General features: G+C 40.7%; 1 protein-coding gene and 1 long non-coding RNA gene across 2 annotated transcripts in view; one reads left to right on the top strand and one right to left on the bottom strand.

Moving 5' to 3' along the window:
- LOC141133438 (phospholipid phosphatase 3-like) overlaps positions 1 to 18,697 on the top strand; it is a 33,520-nt gene extending 14,823 nt beyond the window's left edge. Inside the window, exons 4-6 of the mRNA XM_073622826.1 lie at positions 7,460 to 7,517; positions 9,775 to 9,951; positions 17,465 to 18,697. Of these exons, the coding sequence (XP_073478927.1) occupies positions 7,460 to 7,517; positions 9,775 to 9,951; positions 17,465 to 17,560 (331 nt within the window). The 3' untranslated portion in view covers positions 17,561 to 18,697. The remainder of the gene's footprint in view (positions 1 to 7,459; positions 7,518 to 9,774; positions 9,952 to 17,464) is intronic.
- LOC141133442 (uncharacterized) overlaps positions 1 to 20,258 on the bottom strand; it is a 79,610-nt gene that overhangs the window by 2,503 nt on the left and 56,849 nt on the right. The window lies entirely within an intron of this gene.

The following is a 20,258-nucleotide window of genomic DNA, read 5'->3' as shown; positions in this document are numbered from 1 at the left end:
GTATAATAAATGCAAAGTGATTAAAGTGTTATTAAACCCACAACAGTAAAATCAGTCTTTATATGCAGTAAAGCATGCTTGTTATACTCACTGTGGAACGTAAGGCATAGCTCCCAACTGTCCCTGATTTCAAGGGACTGTCCCTGATTTGGAGCAATGTCCCTCTGTCCCTCATTCCTCCTCATCTGCCCCTCATTTTGGTCTGATCTATAAAGTTGTATATAAAACTCACTTTTTATCTATCAAAAGGTGTTTCCCAGTGCTAAACCTTTCATCTGATTTCTAAATTGCTGCATTTGTAAATTCCAAAAGACAATATAAAGGAATAGTAGTGGTAAAAAAAAAAGCACTTGTGGGTTTAACCAATCTTGTTTTTTTGTACAATTCTCCTTTAAGGGGGCGTGACAAGGGGTGTGTACTATGTCTGCATACTTTTGCTAATAGGTGTCCCTCATTCACATTTCAAAAAGTTGGGAGGTATGCTTTAGGGGATTATCCTCTGCATTTTGTAAAAAGCCTGTTTGATGCTGTATTCTCTGATCCTCCCCTTCTTTTACACTCCAAAATCCATCTCCTTATAGAACAGAGCCTTGGGGGGAATCTGCACATGCTCAGTTTGGTGTGTATTGCTAGAAAGTTTTTTTTTTTTCTTGGGAGAGTGCATGTGATCATCACAGGGCCAATCAGCACTGTCCAGACAAAGGGTCAGGGGTCCTGCAGCCTGATAAGACAATCAGAGGATAATGAAACTCCTCCTACAAGCTTTAACCAGACACTGATAGAAGTTACAAGACTGCTAAATACTGCTGATGAGAAAAGGTATTTAGCAGTTTATATTTATTGCATTTCCATGTTCTGTGTACTGTGGGGGACCAGATATAGTGAATGCAGGATCCTGAGTTTAGTAACACTTTATGCACAGTGATTGTGAATTGTACAAAAAAATGGTTTATGATTAATGAAAGGAAAGTGAACAGTAGCAGGTTCCTTTACAGTGGTGGGCGGTGGAGCATAAAGGGTTGTGCAGTAATAGTACCGTTGTTTTAGCTATGGCGTGTGATATTCCATAATCATAGCTCTCAACTGTCCCTAATTTCGAGGGACTGTCCCTGATTTCGAGGGACTGTCCCTGATTTTGAGGAACTGTCCCTGATTTTGAGGGACAGTCCCTAATTTCGAGGGACTGTCCCTGATTTGGAGCAATGTCCCTCTCTCCCTCTTTCCTCCTCATTTGTCCCTCATTTTGGTCTGATCTATATAGTTGTAAAATGCACTTTGTATCTTTCAAAAAGTGTTTCCCAGTGCTAAACCTTTCATCCAAATTCTAAATTGCTGCATTTGTACATTTTAAAAGCCAATATAAGGAATAGTAGTGGTAAAAAAAAAAGCCCTTGTGGATTTATTGAACCTTTTTTTTGGTTAATTCTCCTTTAAGGGGGTATGACAGGGGGGCGTGTCCTATGCCTACATACGTTTGCTAGAAGGTGTCCCTCATTCCCATCTCAAAATGTTGGGAGGTATGCATAATGAGGACCGTTTTTCCACTGCTGGTTACTCTGCAATGCTTTTTTTTTTTCGATCCTTTGCCTCTTTATAGTAAAAATGAACTGTGACATTGTGAACATTGCCTATTTATCATTTAGAGGTCATTGCAGTCTTGAAATTGTTTCGATAGTGGCAGAAATTCCATGGAAAGGGCAGTGGCTGGCAGCTCTACAGTCAAACAGTAGGAAATCCGGATGGGCTGCAGGGTCATTCCAAACTGATTGCGTTTTCAAATTTTTTGGAAGGAAGACATGAGACATATTCCCTTAGGTATGAACATCAGCATGAGATGTAGAATAATTCCAAGGACACTTTCCTTGATATAACCGGCCCTGTGCATAGAAACATGTGCAGACAAATGATACCTGTAGGACCTGTGGTGGGTGAAATGGTTGAGGATTCTAATAGAACTCTCAGGGGACGGCAGGAAAAAAAGAGACAAAAGTTATATTTGCAGACTTGTTTGATTTGCCTATGAAGCAGCAAAACAAAAGTGCTTCTGGTGAGTGATCACCACTTTATGGGACAAAGATTCTTAATTGCTGTATGAGTCAGAAAGAAATGGACTGAAAAGTAACTTTCTAGGTTAATGTGTTTCCTGCCTCCCGGCTATGCCAGTAACTGATTATTTGTTGATTAATAGCAGAGATGACGAGTACAATAAAGCAGAGGAGGAACAATCCTCTAAGAGGCAAATGTAATAACCCCAGTTGCACTAATGGCTTTTCCTGCATTCAGCGGAGCATTTCACATTAGGAACTGCAGTCTGCTCACATAATTTGTAATAAAAACAACTTTGCCATCATGAAACTTCCCTCCAACCACTTTGCATATTATTTTATATATACTGTGACTCTGTACTTGCCAAATATGCTGCAGAAATCTCCCTCCACTGAGTCTGTCTGCAGCCATTTTAACTGTGGGCAGCTGCTGCCTGTTCACTTCTTGGATTTACACAGACACACAGAGGCACACCTCCAGCTCTGCAGCTCTCTTTGGCCCTCTTATGACTCATCCCCCCCTCCCTTCCTGGCAAACTCTCATGAGAGTGAGAGAGAGAGCTGTGCATGATGTCATAAGTCTAGGCTAATGACCAGACAAGAAACAGGAAGTGGGCTGTATAAGGTATTTACTTGCAAAAAAAAGAAAAAAAAAATACTATTCAAAGCTAAAACAACAAGAGCAGAAGATTTAATAGATGGAAAGTTGAAAAAATGACTGAAGTTCCGCTTTTTAAGGAAGTACTCTAGCCTACACCAGGGTTTCAAGAGGAGCTTCTGAAGACAGAACTATTTAGGTCTAATAGGACTATTTTTGGAAATCCATATCTACCTGGAGTGAATGATAGGTGAATGTCAGTTTACCTGTTTTATGTATATGGGGTTTGGATAAATCTAAATAAGAAACTGAATTTCTCTTGACATTAGCCTCCTTACATCGCCTATCCACATGATACCAGAATATAGACTATAGAATCATATATAGAATTGCATGTGGCCATCATCTGCCATTTTTCTTTCAAACAATTAGGAGAAAGAGTTTTACTTTTCTCCTAGACCTCGTGGGTGGGATCTCAGTAGTGAGATGCCAAACCACTCCCCCCAAAATGGCCATGTTCCTTGGAATATATAATTAATGCAGCTCTGCCCAGATAGGATGGTCCAGCAACCAGAGCTGGAGAATACCTCCCCTGTGGGTTTTAGGACAGTGCTAAAAACTCGGCAATGAATCAAACATTGCCTGACGTTACCCACAGCTTCCCTAGACCAAACTCTACTGTAAACTTAGACTATTTCACACACCGAAAGTACCCTATCACCCAATCTAATTAAATATGGCTGTCATCTATCTTTTTAAAAATGGATTAAGCGAAAGATGGATTTCTACTCTTCTCCTAGACCTCGTGGGTGGGATCTCAGTAGTGAGATGCCAAACCACTCCCCCAAAAATGGCCATATTCGTTGGAATATAAAATGAATGCGACACTGCCCAGATAGGATGGTACAACAGCCACGGCTAGGGGAAGCCTCCCCTATGGGTTTTAGGACAGTGTTAGAAACTCAACAATGAATCAAACCTTGCCGCCTAATTCCACCCACAACTTCCCAAGACCAAACTCTACCATAAATTTAGACTGTTTCACACACCTCAAGTACCCTATCACCCAATCTAGTTGAATATGGCTGCCATCTCTCTTTTTTTTATGGACGTGGTGGGTGGGATCTCAGCATTGAGATGCCAAATCCGTCCCCCAAGGTTGGCCATATTCCTTAGAATATATAATGAATATAGCACTGCCCAGATAGCATGGTCCAACAGCCACAGCTGGGGGAAGCCTCCCCTATGGGTTTTAGGACAGTGTTAGAAACTCAGCAATGAGTCAAATCTTGCCTGACTCTGGCCAAAAATCCCCAGACTTAAAACTACTATAAATATAGGTTATTTCAAACCCCCAGGCATCATATTACCTAATCATATTACCTAATCTAATAGAATGTGCCCACCACCTACCCTTTTTTTTATTTGTTAAAAGAAAGATTGAATTTTACACCTCTTCTAGACCTCGTGGGTGGGATCTTAATAGTAAGATGCCAAACTATTCTCCTTGTGGGTAGGATCGTAGTAGTGAGATGCCAAACCACTGCATCAAGGCTGGCCATATTCCTTGAAATATAAATGGAATACAGTACTGTCCAGCTGCCATGGTCCAACAGCCAAAGCTGGGTGAAGCCTCCCCTGTGAGCTCTAGGACAGGGGTAAAAACTCAGCAATGAGTCATGTCTTGCCTCATCTCCACCCAAAACTCTCCAGACTAAACCCTACTGTAAATATAGGTTATTCTATATCCCTCAGGTATCCTATCTCCTAACCCAATTGAATGTAGCCTTCATCTACCATTTTTATATTAGGAGAAAGATGGACTTTAACACCTTTCCTAGACCTCGTGGGTGGGATCTCAGCTGTGAGATGCCAAACCACTCCCCCAAGGATGTCCTTATTCCTTGGAATATATAAAGAATGCATAGTCAGAACAGAGGGAGACCTCCCATGTGGATTCCAGGACAGTGCTAAAAACTCAAACCTTGCCTGACTCCCACCAAAATGTATTCTAATAGACAAATGTGTCTGACTTCCCTCTGAATTTCTATTGTTCCAGATTACTCATTTATTTTTGTAACAGTTACTAGTAAATCATTTTTTGATAAGACTTTCACAGCTTTACTTACTATTATGTGTTTTGATTACTGTGGTTCAAATTAAGATATGTAATTGTATATAGCCATCTGCACATAGGGGAATGTGGTTATAATTGCTGAATAATGACTACTGTGAAAAGCAACTTAGAGAATCTGTTGGTTCCGTCTATATCCATTGATTTAATGCAATCACTGTGCAGCAGACTGTCATTTCACTTTGAGGCTTTCACATCTTCCTTACATATGTTGGTATTATCAGCCTGATGCTTGATGAAAAGGGTTGGTCAACAAAGTAGTCGCACAGACATTTTCAAGAGGCCGTTGATGGCAAGTCACATGACTCTTCCATTCCTTACTCTTAAACTTTGTTGCAAACCTGGCTTGGATCGTGTGTTATATTACTATACTAGCAGTATACTTGTAGCTCCAAGTAGAACTTCCCATGACAACATTCTATGTTTGTTTGCCATTTTTGCTAGATTGCTAGACGTTTGTTATAGTACAATGCTAAACCTAGAAAACTCCAAGGTCTATCAACAGATAGATAACATTAAGTGACTCATACATATCAAGGACAATGGAAAAACCCTATCATCTGAGCATTCAGAGCAGCCTTTCTCAACCAGGGTTCCGTACACAATCCTATGCCCAGGATTGCTCCAGAGGAAGGCAAATAAAAACCCTACAGAAGTTTATAGGGTTCCCCGAGACCTGAAATATATTTTAAGGGTTCCTCCCTTTTTAAAAGGTCAAAAAAGGGTGACTTATTCCGCGTACACACGAGCAAACTTTTCGACCGGACTGGTCCAACGGACTTTCCCAACGAACGGACTTGCCTACACACGATCACACCAAAGTCCGACGGATTCGTACGTGATGACGTACGACCGGACTAAAATAAGGAAGTTGATAGCCAGTAGCCAATAGCTGCCCTAGCGTCAGTTTTCGTCTGTCGGACTAGCATACAGACGAGCGGACTTTTCGATAGGAACTGGGTCCGGCGGAGTTCCGACGTAAAAGTTTGAAACATGTTCCAAATCTAAAGTCCGTCAGATTTTCGACCGAAAAAGTCCGCTGCAGATCCGATGAAGCCCACACACGGTCGAATTTTCCGTCGGACCGGTCCGATCGAAAAGTCCGCTCGTGTGTACGCGGCATTAGAATAACCATCAGCAGCACTGTTCAGTGGAAAAGACAAAATAATTATTATTTTTTTTATTTTTAATTTAATTAAAATTATAGAAAAATAAATACATATAGCTTCTAACATGATTTCTGGCTCACATATATATCAAGTGTTTAAATAAAAAAAATAATACTTTTTATCATTAAAAAAGTGTCTATCTATCTATCTATCTATCTATCTATCTATCTATCTATCTATCTATCTATCTATCTATCTATCTATCTATCTATCTATCTATCTATCTATCTATCTATCTATCTATCTATCTATCTATCACACTTTGTAAACCTCTTCACCTCCTTCTTTTAGTTAATAACTAATATAGAAACCAGGCTTGTAGGAGGCATCGTTGTACAGTAAACGGTTGGCTAATATCATCTTACATACAGCATAAATGAGCCTCTGCATGGATTGTATAGACAAGTAAAGGTCATAGAGGCTGAGTCAGACTTCAGGGAAGATGCCGATCTAAGCATTGCGAAGGCACATTCTTTAAGTTTGCAATAGATACCCATCTCTGTCACAAGGACTGAGTTCCCATTTCTCAAAAAGATGTGGGTAAAACAAAAAAAACTACCTAAAAAAATGAAAACCTCTGTAAGTATAGAAAAACATCTGTTGCTTGTTTTTCATCGGCTGGGTTACAAAATCCCACCCCATCGCCTCATTTCCACTCCAAAGACATACTGGTAGGTTAATTGGCTTCTGTCTAAATTGGCCCTAGTATATGAACGTGAGTTGGGGACCTTACATTGTACGGTAAGCTCCTTGAGGGTAGGGACTGATGTGAATGTACAATGTATATGTAAATCGCTGCGTAAATTGACGGCGCTATATAAGTACCTTAAATAGTAATAATAATAATGTTCTGCAGCCCATCAGTGGAGACCTGGGTGGGCAGACAACACTTCATTGGATTTTTGTGCAGCAGAGGCAGTGTTGTCATCTCACTACAGGAAATGAGGAGCTCTCTGGATTTCTGGCTTGGTATTGGTCTACATTCTATGAAAAGTGATACACATGGGAAAATGTGCATGTGTTGCAGAGATTTTTTTGAAATCTAGTTAAAATTGCTCAAACTGCCTAAAAGTAGCACTGAAGACAAACATTTTTTTTATTTTTTCATTTTGGATAGAATTTTTTTCCCCCGTGCCCAAGATTTCCCTTCACTTCTTGACCCAGAGCCAAAATAGGAAGTGAAAACAAATCCCTCCAAACTGAGGTTGTTACCAGAATTAGTTTCCCATTGGGAGATTTCCCCTCGACTCCTGTTCTGGTGACAACCCAAAATACGGGATTTTCTTTCACTTTTAGTGATAATGGTCACCAGGACAAATAAGGAGGCTGAATCTCCCTAACGGGGGACGCAGAGAGTAATAAAACCAGGCAGGGGTTCTAATCCATCTCCACTCTGTCCAAAAGTAAAAATAAAAAATGTTTCCTTTAGTTACACTTTTTACGTGTGCAGCCATTATTAGACATGAGATCAGCTGAATTAGATTTTAAATTATATTCTAATTTTTTCTTTCAGGAAATCGTTCTATTCTGGACACGCTTCTCTCGCCATGTACGCCATGCTGTATCTCTCGGTGAGTCTACGCACACCATGACCACGCAGAATCTCTTGTGACTCAGGTTACCTAATATTCTGGAAAAGAGGAAGTGTGATCATAAACTCAGTGCCATATAGTGACAACAATTTTTTGTCTTTGCAAGACAAATCATGGGTAATGATGATGAGGGTTCACAGCCACCAACACCTTCTGATAGATGAGGACAGAAAGACCACAAAATTCTTCCTGCTTCTCATTATACGGCCTGACAACCTCAACAACCTCATGTGAAAGGCAAAATTTTATGTATAATAATAATAAAAATTTTATATATATATATATATATATATATATATATATATACACACACACACACACACACATACACACACACACTGTACATATACATATATATATATTTTTTTCTTATATATATATATATATATATATATATATATATATATATATATACTATATTTATTTATGGATAACAGAGAAAATATTTAAATTTCAGCTCCATCCAAGATGTTTTATTTTGATTTGGGGAGTGATGAAAAACCTCTCTTGAGAAGTCTCTGCAATAGACAAAGGATTTAGGAAATATCCAAATGTGTTATGGGGGATCAAGAAGGAATTTAAATGTTTCCCCCACAGCAGCAAATTGGACCATTGCCTTTCTCCAAACCATGGCACAGGGGCCACACCTGCCCCCCTCCTAAATATTATCTGGCCTGCAGCAACTGCCCAGGAAAATACCCCCAGGTGGCTGGCAGTGGATGTGCTGGTCTATGTATTGTAATATGGAGACCAGAACATCCACTGCCAGCCAGCCATTACCCTTATACACATGGATGTAAAGAGGGACTCCTCTGGATGTAAGGAGTGGACTCTGCTGGGCACACATGGATGTAAGGGGGGACTCTGCTGGACACATACGGATGTAAGAAAGGACTCTGCTGGGCACATATGGATGTAAGGGGGGACTCTGCTGGACACACATGAATGTAAGGGGGGGACTCTGCTGGGCACATATGGATGTAAGGGGGGGCTCTGCTGGGCACATATGGATGTAAGGAGGAACTCTGCTGAGCACATATGGATGTAAGGGGGACTCTGCTGAGCACATATGGATGTAAGGGGGGACTCTCCTAGGCACATATGGATGTAAGGGGGGACTCTACTGGGCACAAATGAATGTAAGGGGGGACTCTGCTGGGCACAAATGGATGTAAGGGGGGACTCTGCAGGGCACAAATGGGTGTAAGGGGGGACTTTGCTGGCCACAAATGGATATAAGAGGTGGGTGTAAATGGATTTTTTTTTAAATAAAACAGTTTTTTGGCCTGTAAACATTTTTTTACTATACTGTGGCCCTCCTACTAAAAGGTTTGGAGACTCCTGCTCTGGATCACCTGGATATGGGGTTTTATTAATCCTTTTCTACAGAGTATAGATCTAAGTTTATCCCAAGCATGCTTAGATTCACTTACTGCTGACTTAGGGTTGACTCACTACCTCTGCTGGACGTCTGTTCCAAGCATCAACTGCTCTTTCAGTAAAAGAACACTTTGGGGGAAATTTACTAAAACTGGAGAGTACAAAATCTGGTGCAGCTCTGCATAGAAACCAATCAGCTTACAGTTTTTTTTGTCAAAGCTTAATTGAACAAGCTGAAGTTAGAAGCTGATTGGCTACCATTCCCAGCTGCACCAGATTTTGCACTCTCCAATTTTAGTAAATCAACCCCTTTGTGTGGTTCATCCTGTAGTTTAAGGTCTTGTCCCCAATGTTGACATTCTGCACTGACTAAGCCAAAGTGACTCACAAACTCATAACCTGGTGTCTGCCTTCTGTAAATCCGATATCTCATTCAGGATATTTTGCAACATGTTTAAGACACCAAGAGCTGTTTACCTGAGAAATCTGCATTGCATTGTATTGTATGTCAGTACAGACTGATCTTTGGCACTATCCTTTTAAGTGGACCGTCCAACTAGGGTCCGGTAGGAGGGGCTCCTGAATAAAAGTCATTGTGATTGACTGCACAGTGATAACTTCATCAGCAGCTGTCCTACTGGCTCCCAGTCATTGGTAGTTGACCGCAGTGCAATTGGTGATGCCACAGGAAGGAGGTTAATAGGAGTACAAAGTGCAGTAATCCATAAGAACCAATCAGCATTCACCTTTCTCTGGACTGACTGCATTAAATAGAAATGTAATTGGTTTGCCAAAAGTAATTCCTTTTTGCCGTCCATACTGAATGATAGCTACTCATACCACGTGTCTTCTCCAGTTTTATCTGCAGGTGCGGATGGCGTGGAGCGGGGCCCGTCTCTTGCGCCCCCTTGTTCAGTTTGTATTGATCCTTGTAGCTTTATATATCGGATTCACCCGCATATCGGACCACAGACACCACCCAACTGACGTGGCTGTTGGCTACTTGCAGGGAGCACTGGTGGCTTATTGGGTGGTAAGTTGGAACTAAGTTAACCAGATAAACAAACCTTTACCTGTCCTTTCATGTCAGGGTCTATTGAGTAGGTATCGGGCTAAATTTACAAAAAAATCAGAAAAAAAGGATTTACAATCTAAATACAAGTGGTGTGGCCCATTCACACCTTTGGGTTGAGGTAATTGGCAGTAAAAGGCAAGTTTTATCGCACCTTTATAGAAGAACCATGATGTGGTGATATTCATGTTGACTGGAACATCTATGCATTACAGTAATGGACAACATGGCTTGCGTTGTTGTGCACTGCATTCGAGTAATAGGGTCAGGTGCATTTTTTAGTGCGTTAAAATTAAAAAAAAAATGTTTTAATTGAAATTTGAAATGAAACATTTTTATTATTATTATAATAAATTCATTAGGTGCAAAATTAATGGGCTATCTTTATGTGCCATAATATACGTGCATTAACAGCGATAAGGTAATCAACAACCTATGCTCGAGACAGACAATTTTGGGTTTTGAAAGTTTTTTTTAGAAGAGGGGTTACCAAGTAAAGAGTAATGATTATAAATGAAAGAGATTGACAAAACCTTGAAGGTGGGACACAGTAAGTGTGCCAAGACTTGGCATCTTCAGTGGAGGGTTTTAGGCTCCAATCTTGGACATCTGCCGTGCAGGACCTTTTAAAACAACTTCCATGTTAACATATTAACATATCAACATGTTTCATATTCCATCTTCAGAAATGAGTGTTTAGGAATTTTCTCAAGCTGCACATCAATGATTAACAAGAAACATTAATTTCTGTTCTTTTGGAACACCTTATTGGCTTGACCAACAGTGCTGTGGAATATTAAAAGTCCAAAGCCAACCATAACTCTATTCATAAGAAAAGTCAAAATTGTTTGTGAGTGAATTCAATGGCACCATTACAGACTCAACACTTTTAATAGGATATTTCCTTTCGACTGCCATGCCAATGTGTTGAATTCTAATATTTGGAAATACTGGATATTCTAAATGTAATAAAAGATGCTTCAGCCCACTTGAATTCACTCAATAACTACACCAACATCTTTATTTGCATTGACCTTTCATTCATTTCTATAAGATATAACATAAGTTACATAAACAATTGAATGTTTAGGATAACAAAAGTTCCACTTCCGGCCTTTTCCAAGCACATACATATTACAATAGTTAAAAATTTTCCTGAAGCCACAATCACAGTTAGAATTTTGTTCTTCAGATAAAAATCGATTAAAAAATTCCATCCTTCTACTTCAATTTTTTTGGCTCACTGCTCCCAAAAACGATTGTTGATTTGCCCTTATTAACTGTTTGGGAATCAAATGAACATCCCAAAAATTAAGGCTTTCAAACAAAATTCTACTGGTATATGGCTAGCTTTACTGTCTCTCTATAGACAAGACCTTCGAAGGACATTGTTGTAATACGTCATTCTAAGAACAAAAGATATTCTAGCAAGCAAATCTGTTATTACTGTATTTAAAGAACCTATCATTAGTAAATATACACCTAATATTGTTATTTATTCCTAATATTAGCATACAAGCACCTAATATTGTAATTGAATCCTAACAGCCTATAAGCACCTAATTTTGTGATTTAATCCTAATGTTAGCATATAAGCACCTAATTTTGTGATTTAACCACTTCAGCCTCGGAAGGATTTACTCCCTTAATGACCAGGCCATTTTTTTGCGATATGACACTGCGTCGCTTTAACTGACAATTGCGCGGTCGTGCGACGCTGTACCCAAACTAAATTTACATCCTTTTTTTCCCACAAATAGAACTGTAATTGAATCCTAACATTAGCCTATAAGCACCTAATTTTGTGATTTAATCCCAATGTTAGCATATAAGCACCTAATTTTGTGATTTAACCACTTTAGCCTCGGAAGGATTTACTCCCTTAATGACCAGGCCATTTTTTTGCGATATGACACTGCGTCGCTTTAACTGACAATTGCGCGGTCGTGCGACACTGTACCCAAACTAAATTTACATCCTTTTTTTCCCACAAATAGAGCTTTCTTTTGGTGATATTTGATCACCTCTGCAGTTTTTATTTTTTGCGCTATAAACAAAAAAAGACCGACAATTTTGAAAAAAAAAAACAATATTTTTTACTTTCTGCTATAATGCATATCCAAAAAATGTAAATTTAGAAAAACAAATTAATTCATCAGTTTAGGCCAATATGTATTCTTCTAAATATTTTTGGTAAAAAAAATTGCAATAAGCGTATATTGTTTGGTTTGCACAACATTTATAGCGTCTACAAAATAGGGAATAGGTTTATGGACTTTTTTTTTATGTTTTTACTGGTAATGGTGGCGATCTGCGATTTTTAACGGGATTGTGACATTACAGCGGACAAATCTGACCCTAAGTGACACTTTTTTGGGGACCAGTGACATTATTACAGTGATCAGTGCTAAAAAAAATGCTCTGATCAATGTATAAATGACACTGGCAGGGAAGTGGTTAACTCTAGGGGGCGATCAAAGGGTTAAGTGTGTTCCCTGGGTGTGTTCTAACTGTGTGGGGGATGGGCTCACTGGGAAAACACAGAGATCGCTGTTCCTGATCACTTGGAACAGCAGCTCTCCACGTTGTACCGTGATTGCGGGTGTCCTGTCTACCCGGACCGGCGCGCGCGGTCCCACAGTATCTGTTGCATGAAGAAACGTACAGGTATGTCGTTTTGCGCAACAGAGCCGACCTGCCACAGTACAATATACTGTGGCTGGTCGGCAAGTGGTTAATCCTAACGTTAGTATATTAGCACCTAATATTGTGATTTAATCCTAACGTTAGCATATAAGCACCTAATATTGTGATTTAATCCTAACGTTAGTATATCAGCACCTAATATTGTGATTTAATCCTAACGTTAGAATATCAGCACCTAATATTGTGATTTAATCCTAACGTTAGCATATAAGTACCTAATATTGTGATTTAATCCTAACGTTAGTATATCAGCACCTAATATTGTGATTTAATCCTAACGTTAGAATATCAGCACCTAATATTGTGATTTAATCCTAACGTTAGCATATAAGCACCTAATGTTGTAATTTAATCCTAACGTTAGTATATCAGCACCTAATATTGTGATTTAATCCTAACGTTAGTATATCAGCACCTAATATTGTGATTTAATCCTAACGTTAGTATATCAGCACCTAATATTGTGATTTAATCCTAACGTTAGCATATAAGTACCTAATATTGTGATTTAATCCTAACGTTAGTATATCAGCACCTAGTATTGTGATTTAATCCTAACGTTAGTATATCAGTACCTAATATTGTCATTGAATCCTTACATTAGCATATAAGCACCTAATATGATTTAATCCTAACGTTAGCATATAAGCACCTAAAATTATGATTTAATCCTAATGTTAACATATAAGCACCTGAGATCGTCATTGAATCCTAACATTAGAATATCAGCACCTAATATTGTGATTTAATCTTAACATTAGCATATAAGCACCTAATATGATTTAATCCTAACGTTAGCATATAAGCACCTATAATATGATTTAATACTAACATTAGCATATAAGCACCTATAATATGATTTAATCCTAACTTTAGCATATAAACACCTATAATATGATTTAATCCTAACTTTAGCATATAAGCACCTAGTATTGTCAATGAATCCTAATATTAGCATATAAGCATCTAATCATGTCATTTAATCATTAGTAAAGCTGATAATAATTAATTTTCTTTTTTCAAGAAAATGTGACCTTAAAGATTATGGTAGAGTTTATAGTTTTATTATGCCAAAAAAATCGAACGTTTCTGGACAAAAACCAGGGGTGACAATGCGTGCAACAGACAGATAAGTCGTTACAGACAATTTTAGACCCGGTGAAATCTAAACATAGACGGGACTGTCCCCCTCCCTGTCCCTTTGTCCAGGTTATTTCTGGGAGAGTGGGAAATAGGAAATCTTATATAAATGAAGAATGGGTGGCTTCTCCTTCTTCTCCCTGCCGGGGTCTGTGAACCGCGGGGGGGAGGGGCTATCAGGAAACGTCTGTGTATCCTGTTTAATTCTGCACAGAGGATGTTCCCTGAGCCATGATGAGCCACACGGGGTTAGCTTGGAAAAGAGGTATCCTGGCTTTAAGGGGTTAAAGAAGAACTCTCTATGTAAACAATTGTGTACGCACACCAGGAGAAGATATAATGCTGCAAAGGATTCTTTGTAAAGGAAAACCTTATTGATCAATATCGACAGGTCAAGGGTACTAGATATCATATGCAATGTACAGTATATCAGCAGATACAAATGCATAGGAAACACTGATATTAGTGCATCAAAATACAAAAGTAGATCCAACGTTTAAAAAAAACAAATAGCATGCTTCATCAATGTCGCGGTATAGAGGAGAGGTGGCAACCTCTGATTTAATTCTGACTTTTTGGCATGAATACATTAAATGCTACTATTAATTCTTTAAGGTCCTATTTAGACCATACATTCTGTTGATAAAGAAAGAATAATTATTATAGTATTTGCTAATGATTAAATGGCAATATTAGGTGCTTTTATGCTAATTTTAGGGGACAGAGGGTGGAGATGAGGGGTAGGATAATATGCACCTCCCTTCTGACCTGTATTTAATGGGCTGAAGGACATCTGTCCTGGATGATGATGTCATCCTCTTCTTTGTACCTGAGTCCCCCTCCTCTTTACATTAGGAGTACATTAGGAGTCCCTTACTCATCAGAGCCCCCCTTTACATCAAGAGTTCCCCTTCGCTTTAGAATCTCCCTTTACATCAGAATCCGCCCTTCAACTCAGAGTGCCCACAGTACATCAGAAGCCCCCCTTCAGAGTTTTAGAGTCCTCCCTTTAACATCAGGAGCCCTCTTCACTTTGGAGTTTCTCTTTACATCAGATCACCCCCCCCCCCCCCCCCCCCCCGCCCTTCACATCAGAATCCACCATTTACATCAGGAGCCCCCTTCAGTTTGGAGTCTCTCTTTACATCAGATGACCCCCGCCCTTCACATCAGAATCCACCATTTACATCAGGAGCCCCCTTCAGTTTGGAGTCTCTTTTTACATCAGATCACCCCCACCCTTTACATCAGATCACCCCCCTTTACATCAGGAGCCCCCTTCAGTTTAGAGTCTCTCTTTACATCAGATGACCCCCGCCCTTCACATCAGAGTCCACCATTTACATCAGGAGCCCCCTTCAGTTTGGAGTTTCTCTTTACATCAGATCACCCCCACCCTTTACATCAGATCACCCCCCTTTACATCAGGAGCCCCCTTCAGTTTGGAGTCTCTCTTTACATCAGATGACCCCCGCCCTTCACATCAGAATCCACCATTTACATCAGGATCCCTCTTCAGTTTGGAGTTTCTCTTTACATCGGATCCCCCCCTTTACATCAGGAGCCCCCTTCAGTTTGGAGTTTCTCTTTACATCAGATCCCCCCCCTTTACATTAGAATCCACCCTTTACATCAGGAGCCCCCTTCAGTTAAGCGTTCCCCCTTCACATCACATCTTTTATATCAGGAGCCCCCTACACATCAGAGTCTGCTCTTCACATTAGAGACCCCCTTTACTTCGGAGGTCCCCCCTCGTTTTAGAGTGTCCATTTACATCAGTGTCCCCCTTCACTTTCCAGTTTCACTTTAGATCAGAGCCCCCCGTCTGAGTTTTTACATCAGGAGCCCCCCTTCACTTTAGAATCGCCCCTTCACATCAGAGCCCCCCTTTTACATCAGGAGCCACCCTCTTCACATCAGAGCCCTCACCCCCCTCCCTCCACATAAGAGCCCTACCTTAAGCTGGCGCTACGCTAGTAGAATTTCGTTACTTTTTTTTTTCATTTTAAGAACGTTCATTCAATTTGCTAATCATTAGTGGGGTCAAATCGACATCCAATTTTGATCGCAGTCAGGAGAAGATTCAAAGGCGCGGGATGGGAACATTTTAGAACAAACACGTTTCTAACAGTGTACTGTATGTGGTTTTCATTTGGGAAACGACATTAATTCCATAAGTTTAAAGTACTTTCAAGTGACATTCGTCATCGAATGTGCTGAGAATTTTCATGCGATTGTTCACACGAATGTTCATTCAGATATCTATAGCCAGTGTTACAATACTCACTACAGCGCAGAAAAGGGTGGGAAGCAGTAGCAGGTCTGGATAATGGCAGATTTCAGAGTTCCTTCCATCCTCTTCTTAATGCTGGATCAGTGCCATGCATGCCAATGGTGCTGGTATGCCAGTCTCCAGCACCAGAGCAGTGAATGATGCCAAGTGTCCTGCCTGCAGGATGTCAATGGTTGTAATGGTGCTGGTGGCTGGCTCAGGTTTAAAAATTGGGCTTAAAAAAAACTGCTTTCCTATTGTTATTATAATTTTTACTATTACCATGTTATATAGTTTATTATTATTATTTTTGTATATAGTTATATTTTCATTATTTATTATTGTATTAATTATTATATTATTCTTATTATTTTATTTAGGTATAGTATCAATAATTATTATTGTATTTTTTACATTATTATTATGTATTATAGCTGTATTATCATTATTGTTGTATGTACAGTATATAATAATAATATTATTTTATATAGTTATATTTTGGGCTTTTTTCTTAGACAATAGGTGCAGGAACTCCCCTTTTCCAAGTCATTGTTTCCACCCTCTACCCACCTCCCAGTACTGCCCCTTTTAGAAAATTCAGAACCAAGTAACAATTGTGGTACTAAGTAATTTTTGTGGAATCTGTTAATGATAAATAGAAAAGCAGTAAAAATAGAGCCCATGCAGCCAGCAACAATAGATTCCCCCAGCAATAAAGTACCACCCGCAACAAAATACCCTCCTCCCGCAGCAACATAAAATCACCAGCAGCAACTACAGATCTCCCTGCAGCCAGCATCAATAGACCCCTCCAGCAACAATGGACCACCCACAACAAAATACTCCCTCCCCCAGCAACCATAGACCCCCGAGCAGCAATAACAGATCTCGCTACAGCCAGCATCAATAGACGCCTCCCTCAATAGTAGATCCCTCCTAGCAACAACTGACCCCCCAGTAACATAAGATCCACCAGCAGCAACATACGATCCACCACCAGCACCAATAGAACCTCCCTTCAAAAATAAATTGCCTCCAACAACAATAGATCCCCCAGCCACTAGCATCAATAGCACCCCTTGCCATTACATACAGTCAGTACTGGAGGTGCTGGAACTGCGTTCCCCTGTGTTCCCGCTGAAAAAAAAAGCTCTGGTTATATTATCATTATTTATTATTGTATTTATTACCATATATAGGTATAGTATGAATGTGTATTATTGTATGTATTATTATTATGTTATATAGTTGTATTATCGTTATTTACTATATTGAGTTTATTATGTGATTATTATTATTTTTTCCTGTTGTTATTATAAATCAGAAATAAAATGAATGTCATCATCTTGTCTTTAGGCTTTCCACATTTCCAGTTTGTTTCGGCGGTCTCACTCTCAGACGGTCAGCGTCCCTCCACGTCCCGACAGCCCAGAAACATTCACAAACTGTTAAGTGCCAATTAGAATCATCAAGAACCGTGGAAATCCTTGATGGGAGGATGGAGAAGATGAGATGGCTCTGCAGAACTGGACTGTGAGAGATCGCTGGGGGTACAATGGGGTTCAAACTAAAAATTTGCGCCTCCCCCTGCTTCAAGCTCGGTGGACAGAGAGACACATCTCAGTGTGGCCCCCTGAGACTCATATTCAGACATTTCAGAACCAGAAGACATTTCTAGAAGCAGCTCCTTGGAGGTGCCCAGCGTTTTCCAGCATGTGATGAGCTACATTAACATACTACAAGCAGAGACAATCCTTGCTAACTATAGGCACTATGCAACAACCAATCAGAATGTTTCTTTTACTGATCAGACAGTGTGCTGAGATATGTTTGCCTGTTACGTGTTACTGCACTTTACCCACCATTACTCCTCCCTATACTGCCTAATTGAATAAGACTTTAGGGCCCTCTACCCAGTACGGATATTTGGCTATTAGGTGGAGTTTGGCTGATGGTTTTTTTTTACTTCTTGGACAATCTGGTGGCAAGACTTCCCCAACACATCTCTAGGCTCTAAGAGTTTTGTGGATTCCCATGCCACCAATCCAGAAGGATTGGTGGTGCCATTCAGAAATTCAGTTTCTGCATGGAACCACATTGTGCCAACGCAGTTACCACAATGAGATGGGGGAGGAAGAAGGAGGTTTAACTCTTCAGTATCTACCAAAAATAGCAATATCGGTTTTGGGTGGAGTGACACTTTAAGAATGAAAGTATAGCAGTAAGAAAAAAAAAGTTATAGAAGAACTCTGTTGAGAGAAACACGCGCATGAAGCGATTATCGCAACTTCTCCTTACCTACAAGAAAGAAGTTCTATCAGGATTGCCCATATAATATTGCAACCTTGCCCTCAGGGCTTGTTCACACATGCTGCAGTGCTTATCATTCCTCTGAAAAGTGATCCATTCTGAATTGCTTCCCAGCATCTCCTCACTGCCTCTTTACCTCCTAAAATGGCGCACCACCATGCCACGATTGTGCCACCATGCCATGGTTGCACCATCATGCCACCACGGCATGTTGCACCACCATGCCACAGTTGCACCATCACACCATGGTTGCACCACCACGCCATAGTTGCGCCACTATTGCACCACTGTACCATAGTTGCACCACCACACTATAGTTGCACCACCACACCATAGTTGTACCACCATGCCACAGTTGCACCATCACACGATGGTTGCACCACCACACCATAGTTGCGCCACTGTTGCACTGCCGCACCATAGTTGCACCACCACGCCAAAGTGGCATCATCACACCACGGTTGCACCACCATGCCATAGTTGCGCCACTATTGCACCACTGTACCATAGTTGCACCACCACACTATAGTTGCACCACCACACCATAGTTGTACCACCATGCCACAGTTGCACCATCACACGATTGTTGCACCACCACACCATAGTTGCGCCACTGTTGCACTGCCGTACCATAGTTGCACCACCACGCCATAGTTGCACCATCACACCACGGTTGCACCACCATGCCATAGTTGCACCACTGTTGCACTGCCACACCCTAGTTGCACCACCACATCATAGTTACCCCACCATGCCACTGTTGAACCATCACACCACAGTTGCACTACCATGCCATAGTTACGCCACTGTTGCACTTCCGCACCATAGTTGCACCACCATACCATAGTTGTACCACCATACCATGGTTTCACCACCACACCATGCTTGCACCACCACACCATGGTTGCACCACTACGCCATAGTTGCGCCACCGTGCACCATCGCACCACGGTTGCAACACCACACCGTTGTTGTGCCACCACATCATTGTTGCGCCACCATGTGACGGTTGCTGGGCGGTTGCACCGCTGCCCCAATCACTTGAATGAGTTTTGTTTGGCATTGCTAATGCCTGCAGTTTAATTTTTGCCACAGCTGCAAAGCAAAGCACTGAAGCCGTGGTATGGGTATAACCTTGAGCGGCTGCATGCTCATATTTAGGTGGTGGTGGGGGGGGGGTCGATGAGGACAGTACAACTATGGCTCAACTGACAGCTTTTAGTGCCCCACGACTGCCCATGTGAACCAGCCCTTGAAGTGAACTTGTACAGTGTGTCCACATTAATGGCAGCCTCACTCTTCGAATCGGCCCCTAGAAGTGAAGGGAAGGTGCTCCATGACTTGGAGCTTACACAGGGCTGAGTACCCTCACCCCGCCCCCCATATGACAATACGTGTATGAGTGACCAATCACAAAGCCCTAGTGCTGTCAGGTGGGGAGGGGAAGCAGAGTGAGCCACATGCTCCACAATACCTTGAAGTACCAGGTAATTTTCTTCACCCCCCTCCCCACCTTTTTGTGTCTAAGATGGAAATTTTAAGCATGTCCCAGCTCAGCTTCTTGAAACATTCCTGACCTCTTCCTGAATTCTGAGCTGCCTAAACACCCCTGCCCGGCATGTGAAATATGACACTGTCTCAGCTTCTATCTGGGAGAAAAAATGTTAGATTTAACTTTCTGTCAGTAGTCCCTTCCCTTATTATTTTTATCAACATCTGGCAGTCAATGCACTTATTCCGAACCTTAACCTGATTGGAGATTTCAGCTGGTGTGTAAGGAGAAGGATTTTTGGTGATTAAACAGAGAGCACTTTGAACATGTTGGAGAAGTCTGATCATC

The sequence above is a fragment of the Aquarana catesbeiana genome, linkage group LG03 (genome assembly GCF_042186555.1).
Source record: "Aquarana catesbeiana isolate 2022-GZ linkage group LG03, ASM4218655v1, whole genome shotgun sequence".
Taxonomy (NCBI): domain Eukaryota; kingdom Metazoa; phylum Chordata; class Amphibia; order Anura; family Ranidae; genus Aquarana; species Aquarana catesbeiana.
This window is presented reverse-complemented; position numbering and strand designations above follow the sequence as displayed.